Genomic DNA, 23,196 nt, shown 5'->3' on the forward strand with positions numbered 1-23,196 from the left:
AAAGTGATTCAGTTATACATATATATTCTTTTTCAGATTCTTGTCCACTATAGGTCACCAGAAGATACTGAATGGAGCTCCCTATGCCATACAGTAAATCCTTGTTGGTCATCTACCCTACATACGGTAGTGTGTATCTGCTTATCCCAAACCCCCCAATCCATCCTCCCTGCCCCTTTCCCCTTTGGCAAGCCTGCCTTTTTTTTTTTTTTTTTTCATTTTGGCTGTGCTGTGTGGCATGTGGGATCTTAGTTCCCCAACCAGGGATTGAACCTGTGTCCCCTGCGTTGGGAGCACGGAGTCTTAACCACTGGACTGCCAGGGAAGTCCCTAGGATGCATTTTCTAGAATTTTACATAAATGGAATCAGACAAGATTGGAATATACTCTTTTTTGTCTAGCTTCTTTCACTTGGCTTGAGATTCATCAATGTTGTGTTTGTCAATGGTTCATTCCTTTTTTTTTTTTTTATTGCTGAAGAGCACTCCATTACATGGATATACTATATTTTGTTTCTCAATTCACCAGTTTAGTGGATATTTGGATTATTTTCAGTTTTGGGCTACTAAGAATAATGCTGCTGTAAACATTCATGTACAAGTCTTGGGTAAACATTTCTCTTGGGTAGATTCCTAGGAGTGGAACTGCTGATTCATATGATAAATGTATGTTTAACTTTTTAAGAAATTGCGAAACATTTCTAAAGAGGCTACATAATTTTACATCCACATCAGTCCAATATATGAGGGTTCCAGCTTCTTCACATCATTGCCAACTGGTGATTTTAGATGTTCTAGTGGCTGTGTAGTGTATCTCATTGTGGTTTCAATTTACATTTTCCTAATGTCTAATGATGTAAAGCATCTTTTCATATATCTATCTGCTGTTTGTACCTCTAATTTAGTTAAATATTCAAATTTTTGTTCACTTGAAAAATTAGGTTGTCGTTTTATTATTGAGCTGTAAGTTCTTTATATATTCTGGGAAGAATCCTTTATCAGGATGTTTTAGAAATGTTTTCCCCCAGTGTGTCTTTTTCATTTTCTTAATGGTGTCTTTGAAGAGCAATAGTTTTTAATTTTGAAGGAAGTCCAATTTATCAATATTTTTATTGCTCTTGCCTAACCCAAGGTCACAAAGATTTTTCTATGTTTTATTCTAGAAGCTTTAGGGTTTCAGCTCTTAAATTTACTGAGATAATAATTAATTAATATTTATTAATAATTATAATAATAATTATTATTTTGGCACTTCATGCGGCTTGCAGGATCTCAGTTCCCCCACCAGGGATTGAACTCAGGCCATGGCAGTGAAAGTGCCAAATCCTAACCACTAGACCACCAGGGAACTCGAGATAATTATCTTTGTATATGGTGTGAGATGTGGATTGAGGTTCTTGTTTTTGCATATGGACATCCAATTATTTCAGCATCATTTCTGAAAAGACCACCCTTTCTCCTTTGGTTGAAAATTAATTGGCTGTATATATGAGGGTCTATTTCTAGAGTGTTTCATTGATTGTGTATACTTAGCAATTCTACAATGCCGTGATGGTTGTTTGCTTTGTAGTAAGTTTTGAAATCAGGTAGCCTAAGTCCTTCAACTTTGTTCTTTTAAAAAAGTGTTCGGCTATTCTAGGTATTTTGCATTTCTATATAAATTTTAGGATCAGTTTGCCAATTTCTATAACAAAAGCCTGCAGGGATTTTGATAGGGAGTGGGTTAAATCTGTAGATCAATTTGGGGAGAACTGACTTTTTAACAATACTGAGCTTTCTAATTCTATTTATTTGGGTCTTTAATTTCTCTCAGCACTGTTTTGCAGTTTTCAGCGTGCAAGTATTATAGTTCTTTTGTTATATTTATTGTATTTTTTCTTTTTGATGCTGTTGTGAATAGAATTCTTTATTTGAATTTCACTATTTGATTGTTCATTGCTAGTACATGGAAATACAACTGATTTTTGTATACTGAGCTTGTATTCTGAGACCTTGCTAACTCATTTATTAGTTCTGGTAGCGTTTACACAGATTTCTTTGTATTTTCTACTTAAAGGATATATAATCTAGGAATAGATTTACTTTTTTCTTTCCAATCTATCTGAACACTTTTAATGTTTTTTTTTCTTGTCTTACTGCACAGGCTAGGACCCTCAGTTACAGTGCTGAGTAGAAATGGGGAGGGACAGAAACATCCTTGCCTTGTTCCTGATCTTAGTGGAAAGGCATTCAGTTTTTCACTATACGTATGATGTTAATTATAGATGCCTTTTATCAGGTTAAGGAAGTTCCTTTTTATCCTTACTGGGGTAAGAGTTACTGTGAATGGATGTTGGATTTTGTCAAATGCTTTTTTTGTGTCTGTGGAAATTATGTGGTTTTTGTCCTTTATTATATGAATATGGTGTATTACATTAATAGATTTTCAGATGTTAAGACAGCCTTCCATTCCTGAGGTAAACCCCACTTAGAGTGTATAATCTTTTTTATATGTTGCTGGATTTGATAAATATTTTGTGAAAAGTTTTATATTGATGTTCATGAGGGATACTGGTTTGTAGTTTTCATTTCTCGTGATCTTTGTCTGGGTTTGGTATAAAGGTAATATTGGCTTTCTAAAATAAATTTAGAAGTGTTCCCTCCTACTATTATTTTCTGACAGTATTAATGAAAGATTGGTATTATTTTTTCCCTTAAATATTTGACAGAACTTGCCATTGGAACCATCTGGACCTGGACTTTTCTTTTGGGGAAAACTTAATAATTTTAGTATCTTGATATAGTCTATCCTGATTTTCCATTTCTACTTGAGCCAGTTTTGGTAATTTGAGTTTTTTGAGGATTTTGTCCCATGTCATCTAAGATGTCAAATTTATTGGGATAAAGTTGTTCATAATATTCCTTTATAATTAAGTTCTATAGTGTCCATAGTGATGCAACCTCTTTCATCCTGATTTTAATTTATTCCTCTCTCTCGTTTTTTCTAAAGCTTTATCTCTTTTAAAATCTTTCCAAAGAACCAACTTTTGGTTTCATCAGTTCTTTCATATTATTTTCCTATTTTCTATTTCATGGATTTCTACTCTGATCTTTGTTATTTCCTTCTTTCTACTTATTTTGGGTCTACTTGGCTCCTCCTTTTTCTAGTTTCTTAAGATGGAAGCTTATATTATTGATGTTCGACCTTTCTGGGCCATAAATATTTCTCTAAGCACTGCTTTAACTGCACCTCATACATTTTCATATGTTCTTTTATATTCATTCGTTTCAAGATAGTATTAAATTTCCCTGCAGTGTCTTCTTTGACCCATGCGTCTTTAGAAGTGTGTTATTTAATTTCCAAACATTTTGGGGTTCCCAGATTTCCTTCTGTTATTGATTTGTAATTTTATTCTATAATGGTCAGAAAACATACTTGATTTGAATTTACTGAATCTTGTTTTATTCACCTAACAGATGGTCTTTCCTGAAGAAGTTCCATGTGCATTTGAGAAAAATGTGTATTTTGCTACTGTTTTGTGGAGTGTATATATTGATTAGATCAAATACATTGACTGTGTTGTTCAAGTCTTCTGTATCCTTAGAGATTGTCTCTAGTTCTATCAGTTACTGTAAGAGGAGTGTTGAAATCTCCAGCTATAATTGTTGAATTGTCTGGCAATTTTTGTTTCATGTATTTTGGGGCTTTGTTGTTAGGTACAGATAACACTTAAAATTGTTATATCTGGCTACTACATTTTAACTGTTGGTGAAGTGGGAATTTTCATTGTTATTTCCTGGGTGAAATTTCTATCTTTTGATGTTGTAGAATTGGTTAATATTCATGTTCTTAACTACTGATTTTGAAGAATCCAATTTATGAAAGACTATTCAACCCTATGTGTTTGCTTTTGACTGTGATATAGAATTTGTCACTTTTAAAATATACTCATATCTATAAATAATTTCCCTATAAATTTCTCCCATCACTTTTTTGCTTTTAAACTCTTTATTTGCATGCAGATATTAGCTTAATATGTACTTTCTTCACTCCACCAGAGAGCCAACATTTTACTGACTAGACTTTTCTTGACACACTATCTTTATCATATACTGTATTGCTTTGCATAAATCTTCTGTTTTGGCATGGATTCTAAAATGAGTTTAATTACTATGGCTTTATAGTACACGTCCCCTGTGCCCCACCATACCTTTGTTTCTTTTCAGAACTCACTGCAAGTCTTTTGTATTTATTGTTCAGTATGAGTTTTAGAATTAGCTGATCAAGTTCTACAACATATTTGGGGGGATTATATCAAATTAATAAATTAATTTTAACATGGGGAATGATCTTTGTAACTTTTAGTGAAATTTTATATTTTCTTCACATATATTTTGGAGTCACTTTTTTTGTTGATATCACAAATAGGATTTTTTTCTATTATATTTTTAGCTGGTTGTTTCTGGGGCATGGGATTAATACCCTTTACCCATTAAGGAGGTGCTCTTAAGTTTGCTTAGTTTTATAATTTTTTTCCAAACCAGAAGATATATTTTATCACATGCCTTCAAAGAATCAGTTTATATTTTGTTTCCTTTTTTACTCCTTTCATCTGTTAATGACAGATTTTGTAAAGTTGAACCACTGTTGCAATCTTGGGATAAAACCCCCTTACTGATGATGTATTCTTTTATATATGTTGGTAGATTTGACAAATTAATCTTCTGTAGTTCAGTTTTAATATCTGTAAACTAGGGATAACAGCACCTACAAAATAGAAGTTTTATGAATTAAAATATTTAGAATAGTGCTTGGCACAGAATATGGGTATGTATGGATAAGTTAATAGATTTATTTTTGTTTGAAATACAGTTGTTGAACTTCTTCCTTTCATGTACTTTATTTGGGTCTATTTTGTCATCCTTTTTCATGCATCGCCTAATTCATTTATTTCTGTCTACAGGTTACAAATTTTCCCCTGTCCATATCCCACAGATTTTAATAAATATAATGCTTTCATTGCCTGATTCTAAAAGAAACTGTAATTGGTATTTTGATCTTCTCTTTAGCTTAACAATTATTTTAAGATATATTTAATTTTTCAAAATTTTATTTTTAACTCTCCAGATATGTGCATTTTTGTTGTTGTTGTTAATTTCAGGTTACATTTTAAGTAACAAATGTGCCCTATATGCTAGTAATTTTAAAAAATGTTGCAGTTTCCTTCATGCCTTAATAAATAGGTACTTTATTGTGATGGTTCCATGTGTATTTGTTGGGTACCAAGTATACTTTTGAGTACCTCTATGAAAGTTTACTAATTCTATATTCTTTATGAATTTTTTAGCCTGTTTGATTTGTTGGTTTTTATATGACTATGGGATTGTGAATTTTTCCTTGTATTTATATCAGATTTGTTTTATGTATTGCATAAAGTTCGTAACTTATTTTCATGGCCAGCTGCTGAAATACTGGTAAGTTTCTTTTAAAGGTTTCAATTCTCTTTGTCTCATTAACATTGCTATACCTGATTTCCTCTTGTTTACTATTTATTTGACTGTTACCTCTGTGTTAGGTATGAATCTAAAAGAATGGTGTACAGTTGGATTTTTAATCCATTCTGAGTTTTGTGATTCATACTTTATCTGGACTTACTTTGTCCATTTATTTTGTCTGTCTTTGTCTTCTTGTCTCCTTTCTTACTGTAGTGGACATCTGGTGTTCCTTTACCAGTATAGCATTTCCTTTTTTGGGGCCATATTTTCAAAATTCCCAAATTTTCCTTGGGAATACACATGGTTTGGGTGAACTTGACTCCTGTCCAAGCTAAGTTCTAGGCCTAACTCCTTCAGGAGCTGGTTCAGGGACTAGACCCAAACCAAGCCAATCAGAGCCAACACAAGTCCTGGGCAGCTTGTTGAACCTTGTGGGAAAGGGATTTTCTCTTTTATTTGAACTTGAAGGTATCATCTTGCCACCACATATAAAAAACTTGCTGAAGAGTGAAAGAATGAAAGGAAAGCATTATCTAAGAGATGAAAGAGATAAAATCAAAGTCTCTAAAGTCAGTACTATCCCTAGACTTCTCAGTTCTATAATTCAATAATTATTGAATTCAATAAAAGTTCAATAATTTCCTTTTTGCTAATGCTTTTCCCCCCTTATGCCAATTTGAGTTAAAGTCACTTCTCACCAAAAGAATACTGATAAACACATTGTCTTTTAGTAGATTGAGTTTTCTTTATACAACTATTTTTCCAGTTAATAGTCTACTGTCTTTTTCTAAAAATGATTAGAAAGTTTTCTATTTAATATTTATTCTTTTAGTGGTTTTCCTTAAACTTTCTTTTTTTTTAATTTTTGGCTGCATTGGGTCTTAGTTGCCGTGCGCGGTCTTTCTCTAGTTGCGGTGAGCGGGGGCTAATCTTCATTGCATTGCGTGGGCTTCTCGTTGCGGTGGCTTCTGTTGTTGCGGAGCACGGGCTCTAGAGTGCAGGCTCAGTAGTTGTGGTGCATGGGCTTAATTGCTCCATGGCATGTGGGTTCTTCCTGGACCAGGGCTCGAACCCGTGTCCCCTGCATTGGCAGGCAGATTCTTAACCACTGCGCCGCCAGGGAAGCCCCGTCCTTAAACTTTTTAACAGACATATATAAATAAATTTTAATTTATTTGCTTTATGTATTTATTTTTGGCTGCGTTGGGTCTTTGTTGCTACGCACGGGCTTTTCTCCAGTTGCAGAGAGCAGAGGCTACTCATTGTGGTACGCAGGCTTCTCATTGCAGTGGCTTCTCTTGTTGTGGAGCACAGGCTCTAGGCACGCGGGCTTCAGTAGCTGTGGCTCGCGGGCTCTAGAGCACAGGCTCAGTAGTTGTGGTGCATGGACTTAGTTGCTCTGTGGCATGTGGGATCTCCCTGGACCAGGGCTCGAACCCATGTCCCCTGCCTTGGCAGGCGGATTCTTAACCACTGCGTCACCAGGGAAGCCCAACAGACATACTTTAACTCTAGTCATTGTTAAATATAAATTTATCAGTGTCTATATTCTTCACTCTAATAAAGATTCATAGCATATTACCCCGACCTTCTTTTACTCTCTCTGTTAACAGTATCTATAATCAATACTTCCCTAATTCTAAGGATAAATTTTACTAATTTTGTTGTTTCTTGTATCCCACTATTCCTCTAGGATATATTTACCTTCTTGCTGAAGAATACCCTTTCGTATTTCTTTCAGAGATCATCTGTGGGTGGCAACCATTTTGCATCTTTGAATGTCTAAAAATGTCTTTATCTGGCCCTCACATTTAAATAGGAACAGAATTCAGGGTTCAAAGTTTTTTTCTTTTCAGTATTTCAGTGAAGTGCTCTCTTTTTTTTTAAATTGGGGTATAGTTGTTTTACAATGTTGTGTTAGTTTCTACTGTATAGTGAAGTGAAGTGGAGTTCCCTGTGCAATATAGCAGGTTCTTGTTAGTTATCTATTTTATACATATTAGTTAGTGTATCTTTTTGTGTTTAATTTGTGGGTAATCTTTCCTTTTCCCTCTCTGGTAGCTTTTCAGTTCTTTATCTTTTATGTTCTGAAATTTCACTCTACTACAGGGATTGGGAAACTACAATCGGTGGGCCAGATCTGTCTCACCACCTGTTTTGGTACAGCCCATGAGCTAAGAATGGTTTTACCTTTTTAAATTTGAAAACAAAATCAAAAGACTATTTCGTGATGTGAACATGATCTGAAGTTAATATCTCAGTGTCTATTATTACAATTTTATTGGAACACAGCCACATTCGCTTACTTACACATTATGTCTACTTTCACACCACCGTGGCAGAGCTAAGTAATTGTGACAGAGACCTGCAAAGCCTAAAATATTTACTACCTGGCCAGAAAAAATGTGCTGATTCCTGTTTCTGTGTATATTTTTATTTGTTTAAACAGCTAAAATTCTGGGAATTATTTGGCTATTATTTCTACTGGTTTCTACAAGGATTTCTTACTCCTGTATCACAATCAATATTCCAAATCAAAAACTTTTCAGATGTGTCCATTCTATTATTTAGCCCAATGATTTTGTTTTTTCATTAAGATTTTTTTTCTTCTCATTTCCAGATACTGGAAAGATACTTGGCTGGTCTTGCCTGAAGAGTGTAATATTCTCTCTTATCTCTCTAAAAATAGTCAGACCTCCCTGGCGGTCCAGTGATTAAAGACTGCGCTTACACTGCAGGGGGCACGAGTTCGATCCCTGGTTGAGGAATTAAGATCCCACATGCTGTGCGGTGCAGGAAAAAAAAAAAGTAAATATACCCATTTTGATGTCTTGTTCTGATTGTTGTAGTGAGTCTCCTTCCAGGGTTGAAAGTTCTTCCATTTGTTGAGTATTTTATTGGTTGATATTTGTCCACTTTACTATGTAGTAGAGAACAGACTGTTGCCTCTGCACTGGCTGCTTAGGAGAGAGCAATGTGGGGTTGCTAGTGTTTTAAATGGGAATAGGGGGATGGATGGGCCATGCTGCCCCAAGATCCCATACTCACTGCTTTTGTCTTTCCTTTATGGGTAGGATGGGATGCACAGGGTTCAACTTCCCGGGATGCTTCTTCTTCTGGTTTCTCTCTTGCTCTTGGTTTCAGTCAAATTAAGGTATGAATCATCTGTAAGTACTGCTCCCTTTATCTGTGGCAATTATCTTCCTCATCTTCCTGCATAGAACCTAAGCTCTGGCTCCCTCTTCAATCCGATTCCATCTGCTTTCCTTCTTTTAGTCCACTGAAAGTTTCTCCTATTACTTCAAGTGGTGCTCTGTATTTCTTATTTTTATATGGTATCAGAGACTGAAAACTACAGGATGCTTTGTTTACCTCCTTGAAATGAGAAGCTAGTCTGTATTACTGTTACTTTTTAGAAGTCCACTGAAGTTTTGTTTGTGGCCTAATATGTATTTTGTAAATGGTCTCTGGACAATAAACCACAAAGGTATCCATTTTCAGGGAATATTTTATTATGGCTGCAAATAACAGGTTTCAGTTTCTCCTTTTTATTCCTTTTGGAGTTTCTGCTTCAAGAATCTGATGTTATCAGGACAGCTTTTTTGGGGTGTTTAGTCTTTTTTAATTCAGCTTTTGTTGTCATTCTGTAGTTGAATACTTTTCTTTTAATAAGTGAGTTTGTTCCATTTATATTCACTGACTTAAAAGTATTTGTTTTAGTTCTCTCATCTTTATGCTGCGTGGTCTGTGTTTTTCTTTTTTGTGTGTACATGTTTTCTGATTGAATTAGAATATTTAGAGTCTGGCTTTGGTTTTTCAAGTGTTTAATTAATAGCCTTAAACCCTCAACTTGACTTATCAGCTTTAGAGGGTAGCTGTTGAGGCCCTGCTAATGAAACTTACACATATATTTCTTCCTCCTCTCTACATCCCACTTTTAGTTATATTATTTTTTCCAGAATATTATGTTCTGCCTCTATCCTTTTATATTTAAATGGATTGAACACTCACTATTATTTCTTTTCCACCATGGCCATTCCATTTCTGGGCTCTCTGTTTTGGTTCATCTCTTGGTTTTATGATTATGTCCTTTTTAAAGAAGAGCTCATGGGTGCTTTATTCCTTTCAGTTCTTGTATGTTTGAAAATATCCATTTGTGTTTTCATGTTTGAATGCCATCTTGGGTTAGTATAAAATTTTAGGATATAGAATTTCTTTCTCTGAGAAAGTTATAAATATTATTTTATGATCTTCTAGTATTTATTTTTACTGTGGAGGTACCTGAGGCAAGGCTGATTCTTTTTTCCTCTTTTGTCTGGTGACTTGCATTTTTTAAAAATGGAAAAAGCCCCCAAAGTAAACTTTTATTTATCTTTGAATTCTGTTAAATTCACCACACATCTATGGGGCCAGTCATCATCAGTATTTCCTGGATATGGTGTGACTTCTGACCTTTCAGATTCAGGTCTTCTTTTATTTCAAAAAAGCTTTTCTGTTATCTTTGAATATTTTTTTCTATTTCATTTGCTCCACTGTCTAGTATGTTTAAGTTAGATCCCTTTTGTTTTCCTTATATATACCTAATTTTCTGATAACTTTATTTTGTTCCTTTCTATTCAGTTTTACTTGATATTTCAAAGCCTTCTTTCACATCTCTGTTTTTTCTTTGCTAGTTAAGAATTATACATCCACAAAATGATTTTTAATGGTTACATGGGATTGCACTGTGTATATGTAGGATAATTTTATTAATCTTCTTCTTATTAAATACTTAGATTGTCTCCAGTTTTCACTATTATAAACATCTACACATCTTCTTAACAGTAGTGATATTGCTTCATAAGATCAGTACACTTACCCCAATTCGTATTAATGAAGCCCCCTGCCAAAAAACTAAATCATGCCTGTGAATCAACTTGCCTGTCTTTTCTGATGCACTCAGACTTAAGATAATCAATGAATGATGAATGATTTTAAGCGTTTCCTCTGGGTCTTTGACATAAAAATGAGGTCCCAGTTTTGTGGCTAAGCATATTAAGGAAATCTCTAGATTAAAGAAGGTGGTTTGGTGATGGCTTCTTCAGTACTCTCAAAAAAGATATTCAAGACTTAATGGTACAATCTCTATGGAGGACTATTTGACATTATCTACTGAGCTGGGTATTTTCTGTTTATCCCTCTAGATCTACTCTTCCCCTAGCTCTGTGCCCCAGGAGGCTGACCCAAATGGACCACACCATTGGGCTCTCTTGTCTTCTGGTTTCTGGTTGGAAGCTAAAGCGAAGTGCCTGCAGGATACTGAAGGATATGAGAATGAAACGGGATATTCTAGCAGCTCTCCCTCAGCTGGGTTGTCACAGGTTGGCTAAATCCCATTACGAAGGTCACAAGTTCTGTCAGGTGACCCTCTCCATATAGCTCTTCTCTTTGGGTTCTGATGATGGTTTCACCTACTTGTCCTTTTAGGCCTAGGGATGAAATGCTCCCACCATACCTAGTTCTGGGTGTCTGCATCATTTCTTGTTGGTTTCTCTAAAATCCTCCTGTGTCTTTGCAAGTTTGCTATCTGTTTGCTACACACTAGAAATTTATCCCGCATATGTATAAAATGACACATAAGATTATTCACTGCAACATTATATCTCTAATATTTCACTATTTTCACTATAATGTTTGTGAACGGAGGAATGTAGAATAATGGTATAACTATATAGTGGAATATTATGCAGTTATAAAAAGCTTAGCACATTCATTAAATATATTTATGGAATAATCTCCAATTTATTGATTTGTTTTTCTCCAACCTTCAGTTATTCTTTTATTAATTTTTTCATACACCTCAGGGCCCCCCAAATATTTGTGATGCCTCATTTATACCTCAATGATCATAAAATACAAGTATCTGGTTCACCATGCTGCTCTCCCAATCTTTGTTGTTATCATTTTTAGCTTTATTGAAGTTTGATACAAAAAACTGTACACATTTAGTGAATACATCTTGATGATTTTGGATATATGCTTATATCTGTGATACCATCACCACAACCAAGGTACTAAACATATCCATTACCTCCAACATTTCCTTGTGTTTTTTTTTTCTTTTGTAGGAACACTTAACATGAGATCTATCTTCTTAACATATTTTAAAGTGCACAATACCATTTTTTAACTATAGATACTATGTTGTACAGCAGATCTCCAGAACTTATTCATCTTCTATAACAGAAACTTTATAAAAGTGTGGAAAAAGCAGGAAACTAAATAATGAGTATGGTACCATATGTGTAAGAGGAAGAAAGAAATAAAAGAATGTATATGTGTATTTGCTTTTATACATATACACATATGTATGTATATATGTGTGTTTGTGTATGAGAGAGAGAGAGTGTGAGAACACGTGGGAGGGAGTGGGGATGGAGTGTCTTTGGAAGGGTGCACAGAAAATGATAACAGTGGTTGCTTCTGGGGACAACTGGGTAGCAGGAAACTTACTATTTATTCTTTTATTTGAATATTAAATCAAATTAATATACTGCCTATTCAAAATGCATTACAATGCATTACATTAATAATAAAGATTAATTGAGAGGCTTAGAGAAACAATGACTAAGGAAGAATCATAGGAACTGCTAAAGGAATCGCCAGAAGATGAAAAGAGCCAGCAAATTATAGTTACTGAAATGTTCTAAGCAGTAAAAGTCTTGAATAATTTAATTTCTTACCACAGTCCCTTTATGGAATTATACCCTATTATAAATCCTTGTAGAGGTTACTTCCTGTTCAGGGTTGAAAGCACCAAACCATGTCTGATAAAGATTTGTTTTAAACATGATAATCTTTACTACTTAAAACAGCTTCAGTTCTAGCCTCCTCCTGTATTTATAAACAGGGTGTACTAACATCCCTAGCAAAGTAGTATGACTGCACAATGATCTCAGTTTTCAGTGAAAGGTACAACTCCATTAAAGGAAATGGCACATGAGAAGACTTTTCAGGAAATTAGTGAAGAAGGAGAGAGAAGACTGCTGGGGAAATATTCATTTAACTGAAGTTGGTTAAAATCACTCATTTTTATGATATTCAAAAATGGTAGAAATAGGAAAGGATTACTAGCTTGATTTTTTAAGGTGGTCCTAATGTGGTTATTACCCCTGTTAAAAAAAGTTCTACAAGACCAAGGCAGACTCACTCACCCTTCCTGGAACTGTGCTTGGGCAGACTCCTCTGCTACAAGGGTCTCATATTCCTCAGCAGCAAACCTGTCCCAGTCAGAGGGCTCAGGACTGTCATTCTCAACATCCTGATTGGGAAAAGGACAGCCACAGGAAACAAAATCAAAGACAAAGAATTGGAGATAGGTCATTACAAATGTTTTACATCACTGAAAAAAAACCTATCTGAAACATGTTTCATTTAAACATGTTAAAAGTGGTGCTAAAGTAACATTCCTAAAGTGATTTTCTACACCGTGAATTAAAAAATTATAAGGCTGTTCAGCAGCTAGACTGTTTAGGTCTAGATTCTTCAGCCTTGTTATCAGAGGCTCTTCTCTAGCCCCTTCTCCTCTGGCACTTTGCACAGCAGCTATCTGGAGTGACTTGTGGTTTGCTTATGCCCACCTGAAATGTACCATCCCTTCCTCTGACAAATTTTTATTGCTTCTTTCAAAGCCAGCTCAGATACCGTGTTATCTGTGTTATCTTTTAGAAACTGCCCTTCTTCCCCCAATCATTTCCTTCGCTATACTATGCTTGGTTGCCACCTTTTGCTCTTCTGTCGTTTTTCATCTCTGTATACCCATTCTTTATATACTGAATCATCTCTATATAACCAGTGTCTTTTCAACACAGTGCTTGGAATTTACTGAGCACTTTCTGCACTTTCAGAATGTTGATAATTACCACCTCTCAGAAAAAAAAGGAAAATTTAAAGGTAAAAAATTTAAAGTAAAATTTATAACATAAATAAAAGAAATGAAGGGGGAAAAAGGGCATATATTTTCTTTTCCTTCTACAATACAGGCAGCATCCTGGATTATATGTTCTAGGTAAAATGATGTTTTTCCATGATGAAATTGAGTTAGTATTGCCCTAGGGTGTAAGGTTAGTTATGCCTAGAAGAATGCAAGTACCTAAATATTGACTACACAATGCCTTAATTACTGTATTTAATCCACTTTAAGAACTTCACCCCACCCTTTTAACATCTCTGAAATTGGCATGCATCTCAGACTTACAATTGGCAATAACTTTTCTTGCTTAAAGGTATATAAAATAATGGGGCATCTTAAACTCAATGATATAATACTGACTTCAGGCTAGTGATAATGCATCTTGATATGCCCCAAGTTCCAGTGCAGAGTATTTGGTTTTAGGAGCTGATCTTTATATTCTTACAAGTACAGTTATGCAACATATGGAAGACAAAGAAAAGACTGAGAAAGTTTCCTGTACTTGTACTCCTATAGGACTCAACTGAAACAGTTCTTTTCCATCAATATAATTTTTACTCTTTAAACAGGGGATTAGAAGAAGTGGTGATATTCTGCTTTTTGTTTGTTTCGTGTTTTTCTGGACATGGGTTTTCTGAGAGTCCACAGGTTTTTGTGTATGGGGAAGGCAGCTCACCCCTCTTCAGCTGTAGAATGTCTTCAAACTGATAGTCATGTACAGTGATCATTACTACTTGAAAAAGTGTTACGTTATCTGAAGGTTGTCTTATTTTGGAGAGCATCTAGTTTTTATTACCTTGTCATCCCGAAATTGAATGGTACAGTTAAATCAAGCCCAATATACTTTCTAATACTATGGGAAGATATGTGCTCTAGGTCCTTTATTCTCTCATTTCAGTATGTGATGAAATGTTTTAAATGTTACCTCTTTAAATACCAGAATTCCTGCAGACAGAGACCATTTTTATCTGTAGCACACAACCCCTGATACTGCAGCCCTCAAATAGAAGTTAAAACTATACTGGTACCTTCTGGACCGCAAAGGGATCTCTCTGTTCATGGTCTAAGTATTTCTCCAGATTAAAGAAAGTGTCATAAAAGATGTGAGCCATTCTGCATCTCTTCAGATCTCGTAGAGTTATTTTGCCTGTGTAAGAACAAATCTGGTAAATTTCAAGAGCTGTTTTGGCAAGTGAAAAAAACTTTTACTGAAGTTTAAAAGTATGTGCATATGCTTATTTGATTATAAAAATTGATTTCTTTTTTTTTGAGGTAAAGTTCACATAAAATTCACCATTTTAACCATTTTAAAGGGTACAACTTAGTGGCTTTTCGTACATTCACAATGTTGCAGAACCATTACCACTGTCACATTTCATAGCATTTTCTTCACCCCCAAAGGAAACTGTACCCATCAAGCAGTCCAACTCCATCTCCCCTCTCAAATCCTCAGCCCCTGGCAATCACTAATCTGCTTTCTGTTTCTATGGAAAAAGCCTATTTCTTTTTTTTTTCTTTAAACAATTTTTTTAATTTATATATTTTAATTTTATTGAAGTATAGTTGATTTACAATGTTGTGTTAGTTTCAGGTGTACAGCAAAGTGATTCAGTTATACATACACACGTATTCATTCTTTTTTAGATTCTTTTTTCATATAGGCTATCACAGAATATTGGGTAGAGTTCCCTGTGCTATACAGTAGGTCCCCATTGGTCATCTAGCTTAAGTATAGTAGCGTGCATGTGTTCATCCCAAGCTCCTGATTTATCCCACCTTCCCCTCTGGTAACCATAAGTTTGTTTTTGATATCTATAAGTCTGCTTCTGTTTTATAAATAAGTTCATTTGTATCTTTTTTTAAAAAAATTAGATTCCACATATAAGTGATATCATATATTTGTCTTTCTCTGTCTGACTTACTTCACTTATGATAATCTCTAGGTTCATCCATGTTGCTGCAAATGGCATTATTTCATTCCTTTTTATGGCTGAGTAATATTCCATTGTATACACGTACCACAACTTCTTTATTTATTCCTCTGTTGATGGGCATTTAGGATGCTTCCATGTCCTGGCTATTATAAATAGTGCTGCAATTAATACGGGGGTGCCCGTATCCTTTCAACTTACAGTTTTCTCTGGATATATGCCCAGGAGTGGGATTGCTGGATCATATGGTAGTTCTATTTTAAGTTGAAAAAGCCTATTTCTTAAACAGAATTTGCCATCAATTGTTGGTTCTATGCTAACAATAAAGGAGAAACTTAAATACTTCTGTATTTGGAAAGCCTGTATGGAAGACTCTGGGAAGTTAAATAATTTAGGACCATCCAGGATTATATCCCACACTCCGTTACAGTGCAACGGAGTTTGCATTGTACACCTAGGTGTACAATGCAAATGGCTCTTTATTCAATCTTACCATCGTTGGCTGGCTTCACCAGGTCAAGCATCTGGCACAGCAAATCATGGAATGGCAAGGGCTCAATGCCCATGGCTTCCATCCGTTCACACTGCTCCTCATAGAAGTATTCCAGCTCGTACATGGAGAGCACACCATCCCCATCCACATCCATGCAGCGGAACCAGTACTCAATGCTAGGACATAAGGATACTCATTAGCAATGGCCCGTTAAAGGTCCTTTATTCACTCAGATTTATTATTGTTCATGTTTCTTTTAAAAGTTACATATGTGTATACTTTAGACTTAGACATAGTTTTACAAAATTTATCAGAAAAAATGGCAGACCTTTATTTTCTCTTCCCCAGATCCAACCATTTTCAACACCTGATTTTGGTTTTTATCTTTACATTTCAGTTAAGATGTCTATATTGCTCCTTTCTCATATTTCTGTTTTAAGGAGTGGATTAATTTTGCACTATGAAAGATGAGGTTTCAGCTGTTTTGCCACTCATTCCACCTTACCCACAGCCCTCCCCAGCCTCTTAATATATAGATAAATTACTCAACATTCAGAGTTTATAACTACATTTTCCTTTTCTCTTTTATTTGCTTAGTTTTTGGGGTACAGTACATGTTACTAATTCAACCCCAAAACCTCTACCAGTTTTCTACATCCATAATCAGTCCCATTAGGTATTCTATCAATTGCATTTCCTTGAAGTCTTTCTTGGTTCCTTCTGACTTACTCTCATCTAGACTGGTTGATCTCTAGGCCTGGTTCACAGTTTCACTCTAGGAATTCCCTTCACCTTTCTCCTGTTTCTTATATATCACATTTTCCTCATTCTTGGTTTACTTCCTTGTTTGGTGTAACACATCCTTCAGTAGCTTCCTAAAAGCTACATTTTTAGATCTTGGATCATTGAAAATACCTTTTATCTACTCCCAATGTAGTTGGTATTTATAGAATTATAGGTTGGTGGTTCTTTTCCTTCAGAATTTTAAAGGCACTGATCCATTGTCTTCCATTTATCCATTGTTGTTGAGAAGTCTAAAGCCACTGATCCTTTGACTGTAACCTGTTTTTTTTTTTTTTTTTTCCTTTGAAGCCTATAGAGGTTTCTGGTGTTTTGAAATAATATGAGGTGCCTTGGTCTGTATCTAATTCACTTATTTTGCTGGGCTCAATCTGGAAACTAGTATTCTTTAGTTCTTGGACATTTTCTCAAATTATTTTGTTTCTTCCCTGCCTCTGTTTCCCCTTATCCATTCTATTTTTGTGGCATTCTTATAATTCAAATCTGCATGGTCCAATATGGTAGCCACTAGCTATATGTGGCTAGTCCAATCTGAGATGTCTTTAAGTGCAAATACACAACAGATTTTGAAGACTTAGGAAGAAAAAAAACAGTAAAACATCAATACTTTTATACTGAGTACATGTTGAAATAACATTTTAGATATATTGGGTTAAATAAGATACATAATTAATTTAAATCTTATGTTTCTTTTTACTTTTTTACTGTAGCTAATTTCATTAAAAAATTTTAAAACATTTTAACTAAAAATTGTATGTATTTAAGATATATAACAAAATAATGTGATATACACAGTGAAACGATTACTACAGTAAAGATGTAAAAACGATTACACAGTAAACGATTACTACAGTAAAGATGTAAAAACAATTACACAGTAAACGATTACTACAGTAAAGATGTAAAAACGATTACAGTAAAAACGATTACTACAGTAAAGATGATACTTAACATATCATCTCCTCACAGTGTTAACCATTTTTTTTGGGGGGGGTAGGGATGAGAAGACCTGAACTCTACCCTCTCTAAGTAAATTTCCAGTATTTAACACAATATTATATTAAATGTATAGTCATTATATTGTACATTAGATCTCTAGATTTACTCATTCTATATAACTACAACTTTGTACCCTTTGACCAGCATCACCCCATTTCCCTCACACCTCCAGCCCCTGGTAACCACCATTCTACTCTCTGCTTCCATAAGTTTGACTTGTTTTTCATGCACTATTTGTCTTTCTGTGCCTGGCTTATTCCAATTAGCATTATGTCCTCCAGGTTCATCCATGTTACAAATGATAGGATTTCCTTCTTTTTAAAGGCTGAGTAATATTCCACTGTGTGTGTATACATATACCACATTTTCTTTATCCATTTATTCTTTGAGGAACATTTAGGTTGATTCCATATTTTGGCTATTGTGATAATGCTGTAATGAACAAGGGAGTACAGATATCTCTTCAAGAGACTGACTTCAGAGTTATGGTTCAAGATGGTCAAGTAGAAAGATCCTGAACTCACCTCCTCCCAAGACATGCCAAATCTATAGCTACATATGGACCAATTTCCTCTGAAAAAAACTAAAAACTAGCTGAGTGACTCCTACATATTGGGCAAATGAGAAAAAACTCACACCTAAGTGGGTAGGAGATGCTGAGACACAATCTTGCTGTAAAACCCAACCCAGCACAGTGACCCACAATCAGGTAGAAACTCAAAATCCAGAGCTTCTCCCTGAGGAGCAAAGAGTTTGAACCCCACATTGTGCACCCAAACTTTTAAAGACATACAACCGAGACCACTCCCCCCAAGTCTAGATTCTTTCCCCTCCTTTTTTAAAATTGAAGTATAGTTGACATGTAATATTATATTAGTTTCAGGTGTACAACATAGTGATTTGACATTTATACATATTATGAATTGATCACCACAACATATCTAGTAACCATCTGTCACCAAAGTTATTACCGTATTATTGACTGTATTCCCTATGCAATACAGTGCATCCACATGCCTTATATATTTTATATCTGGAAGTTTGTACCTCTCAATTTCCCTTCATCTATTTCACCCAACCACCCCCTTACCCTCTGGTGACCACCACTGTGTTCTCCATATTGGTGAGTATGTTTCTGTCTTATTTTGTTTGTTTGGTTTTTAAATTCCACATATAAATGAAATCATATGGTATTTGTCTTTCTCTGTCAGACGTATTTCACTTAGCATAATACCCTTAAAGCCCATCCATGTTGTTTCAAATGGCAAGATTTCATTCCTTTTTTATGGCTGAGTAAAATTCCATTGTGTGTGTGTGTGTGTGTGTGTGTGTGTGTGTGTGTGTGTATCACAGCATCTTTAGCCACTTATCTATCGATGGACACTTAGGTTACTTCCATATGTTGGTTATTGTGAATAATGCTTCACTGAACGTTGGAGTGCACGTATCTTTTCAAATTAGTGTTTTTGTTTTCTTTGGGTAAATACCTGGAAGTAAAATTGCTGGATCATATAGCAGTTCTATTTTTAATTTTTTGACGGACTTCTACACTGTCTTCTGTAGTGGCTGCACCAATTTACATTCTCACCAACAGTGCATAAGGGTTCCCTTTTCTCCATATCCTCACCAACACTTGTTATTTGTTGTCTCTTTGATAACAGCCATTCTGAAAGATGTGAGGATCTCATTGTGGTTTAGATTTGCATTCCCCTGATGATTAGTGATATTGAAGATCATTTCATGTGTCTGTTGGCCATCTGTACGCCTTCCTTGGAAAAATGTTTATTCATGCCCTCTGCTCACTTTTTAATCAGACTGTTTTTTTTTGATATTGTGTGAGTTTTAAAATATATTTTAGATATTAACCCCTTATCAGATATATCATCTACAAGTATTTCTATTCAGTAAGTTCCCTTTATGTTTTGTTGATGGTTTCCTTTGCTGCACAAAACCTTTTTAGATTGATGTCTCATTTGTTTATTTTTGTTTGTTGCCCTTGCCTGAAGAGACAGATCCAAAAAAATATATATTGCTAAGACGAATGTAAAAGAGTATACAGCCTATGTTTTCTTCTAGGAGTTTCATGGTTTCAGGTCTCACATTTAAGTCTTCAATCCATTTTGAGTTTATATTTTGTATATAGCATAGAAAGTGATCCAGTTTCATTCTTTTGCATGTAGCTGTCAAGTTTCCCAACATCATTTATTGAAGAGACTGTCCTTTCCCAATTGTATATTCTTGGCTCCACTGCTGTACATTAATTGACCATGTAAGAGTGGGCTTCTTTCTGGGCTCTCTATTCTGTTCCATTGATCTATGTGTCTGTTTTTCTGCCAAGACCATACAGTTTTGATGACTGTAGCTTTGTAGCATAGTTTGAAATTAGGGTGTATGATACCTCCAGCTTTGTTCTTTCTTAATATTGCTTTGGTTTTCACAGTCTTTCGTGGTTCCAATACACATTTTAGGATTATTTGTCCCAATTCCATGAAAAATGCCATTGATACTCTGATAGGGATTGCACTGAATCTGTAGATTGCTTTGGATAGTATGGACATTTTAACAATATTAATTCTTATATCTTTCCATTCATTTATATTGTCTTCAGTTTCTTTCATCAGTGTTTGATAGTTTTCAGAGTATAGGTCTTTCACTTTCTTGGCAAAATTTGTTCCTGGCTATTTTGTTCTTTTGGTTGCAATTATAAATATAATGTTACGTTAATTTCTTTATGATAATTCATTATTCGTCTATAGAAATGCAATAGATTTCTGTATATTGATTTTGTATCCTGAAGTTTTACTGCATTCATTTATTAGTTCCAATAGTGTTTTGGTGGAGTCTTTAGGGTTTTCTATATATATTATCATATCATCTGCAAATAGTGACAGTCTTACTACTTCCTTTCCAATGTGGATACTTTTTATCTCTTTTTGTGTGATTGCTGTGGCTAGCACTTCCAATACTATGTTGAATAAAAGTGTCAATGGTGGAAATCTTTTTCGTGTTCCTGATGTTAGAGGAAAAGCGTTCAGCTTTTCACTGTTGAGTATTTTCTTAGCTGCTGGTTTGTCATATATGGCCTTTATTATGTTGATACATGTTCCCTCTATATCCATTTTGTTGGAGAGTTTTTATCAAAAATGGATACTGAATTTTGTCAAATGCTTTTTCTGCATCTAGTCACATGATCATGTGACTAGATCATTTTATCCTTCACTTTGTTAATGTAGTATATCATGTTGATTGATTTGTGCATACAGAACCATCCGTGCATCTGTGTAATACACTTGATAATGGTGTATGGTTCTTTTACTATATGATTGAAATCAATTTGCTAATATTTTGTTGAGGATTTTTGCATTTTATGTTCATCAGACATATTGGCCTGTAATTTTTTTTGTAGTGTCTTTATCTGGTTTTGATATCAGTATAATGAATTTAGAATTGTTCCTTCCTTTTCAATTTTTTGGAATAGTTTGAGAAGGATAGGTATTAACTCTTCCTTAAGTTTGTTTGAATTTACCGTTGTCTGGTCCTGGGCTTGTTTGTTGGGCTTTTTTTTTTTTTAATTACTAATTCAGTTTCATTATTGGTAATCTGTTCAGATTTTCTATTTCTTCATGATTCACTCTTGGAAGGTTGCATGTTTCTGGGAATTTATCCATTTCTCCTAGGCTGTTCAATTTGCTGGCAAATAACTGTAGTAATCTTCTATGATCCTTTGTATTTCTGTTGTGTCAGTTGTAACTTCTCTTTCATTTAGTTTTTTTCACTGATCTTTTTTTCCCCAGTCTTTATTTCATTTATTTCCATTCTGATCTCTATTATTTCCTTCTACTAACTTTGGGTGTTGTTTGTTCATTTTCTAGTTTCTTTAGGTATAAGCTTAAATTGTTTATTTGAGGTTTTCCTTGTTTACTAAGGTAGGCCTGTAGTGCTATAAACTTCCCTCTTAGAACTGCTTTGCTGTGCTCCAGTTTTTGGAACACTGTGTTTCCATTTTCATTTGTCTCAAGGTATTTTTAAATTTCCTCTTTGATTTCTATATTGAATCATTGGTTGTTTAGAAGCATGTTGTTTAGCTTCTATGTGTCTGTGTTTTTCCCGGTTTTCTTCTTGTAATTGATTTCTACTTTCAGAAAAGGTGCTTGATATGATTTCAGTCTTTCTAAATTTATTGAGACTTGTTTTGCGGCCTAACATGTGATCTACCCAAAGTATATTACATGTGCACTTGAAAAGAATGTGTATTATGCTATTTTTGGATGGAATGTTCTGTTAAGTGCACCTGTGTCATTTAAGGGCAATATTTCCGTATTGATTTTTCTGTCTGAATGATCTATCCATTGATGTAAGTGGGGTATTAAAGCCTCCTATTATTATTGTATTACTATCAGTTTCTTTCTTTATGTATGTTAATATTTGCTTTATGTATTTAGATGCTCCTATGTTGAGTGCAGAGATATTTGGAAGTGTTATATCCTCTTGTTTGATTGACCCCAAGGATCGTTATGTAATGACCTTCTTTGTCTCTTCTTACAGTCTTTGCTTTCAAGTCTGTTTTGCCTGATATTAGTATTCTAATACTAATATAATTAGTATTAGATTTCCATTTCCATCTAATACTAATATCATTAGTATTCATTTCCATTTGCATGAAATATTTTTCTATCCCTTCACTTCCATTTAAAAAAATTTTATTTATTAATTATTTATGGCTGTGTTGGGTCTTCATTGCTGCATGTGGGCTTTCTCTAGTTGCATCGAGTGGGGGCTACTCTTCATTATGGTGCATGGGCTTCTCATTGCAGTGGCTTCTCTTGTTGCGGAGCATGGGCTCTAGGTGTGCGGGCTTCAGTAGTTGTGGCACGTGGGCTCGGTAGTTCTGGCTCATGGGCTTAGCTGCTCCGCGGCATGTGGGATCTTCCCAGACCAGGGCTCGAACCTGTGTCCCCTACATTGGCAGGTGGATTCTTAACCACTGCGCCACCAGGGAAGTCCCTATCCCTTTACTTTCATTCTGTGTGTGTGTCTTTAGATCTGAAGTGAGTCTTCTGTGAACCATATAAATGGGTCTTGTTTTTTTAATCCATTCAGCCACGCTTTGTCTTTTGATTGGAGCATTTAGTCCATTTATAGTTAATGTAATTATTTTAAAAAATATTTATTTTATTATTATTAATTTTTGGCTGTGTTGGGTCTTCGTTGCCACGTGCGGGCTTTCTCTAGTTGCGGCAAGCAGGGGCTACTCTTTGTTGTGGTGCACAGGCTTCTCATTGCGGAGGTTTCTCTTGTTGTGGAGCATCAGCTGTAGGTGCGCGGGCTTCAGTAGTTGTAGCACGTGGGCTCAGTAGTTGTGGCTCGTGGGCTCTAGAGTGCAGTCTCAGTAGTTGTGGTGCACAGGCTTAATTGCTCTGCAGCATGTGGGATCTTCCTGGACCAGGGCTCAAACCTGTGTCCCCTGTGGCAGCAGATTCTTAACCACTGCACCACCAGGGAAGCCCCTAATGTAATTATTGACAGGTATGTACTTACTGCCATTCC

At 35.1% G+C, this 23,196-nt stretch overlaps 1 protein-coding gene across 3 annotated transcripts in view; it reads right to left on the minus strand.

Moving 5' to 3' along the window:
• Positions 1 to 23,196, minus strand: part of PPP2R3A (protein phosphatase 2 regulatory subunit B''alpha) — a 223,888-nt gene that overhangs the window by 11,804 nt on the left and 188,888 nt on the right. For all 3 annotated transcript variants that reach the window (XM_082654434.1, XM_082654435.1, XM_082654436.1), the window contains 3 exons: positions 15,850 to 16,025; positions 14,454 to 14,572; positions 12,668 to 12,774 (listed from right to left, as the gene is read on the minus strand). In XM_082654434.1, the coding sequence (XP_082510560.1) occupies positions 12,668 to 12,774; positions 14,454 to 14,572; positions 15,850 to 16,025 (402 nt within the window). The remainder of the gene's footprint in view (positions 1 to 12,667; positions 12,775 to 14,453; positions 14,573 to 15,849; positions 16,026 to 23,196) is intronic.

Source organism: Grampus griseus (genome assembly GCF_964374135.1).
Source record: "Grampus griseus genome assembly, chromosome: 5".
Classification (NCBI taxonomy): domain Eukaryota; kingdom Metazoa; phylum Chordata; class Mammalia; order Artiodactyla; family Delphinidae; genus Grampus; species Grampus griseus.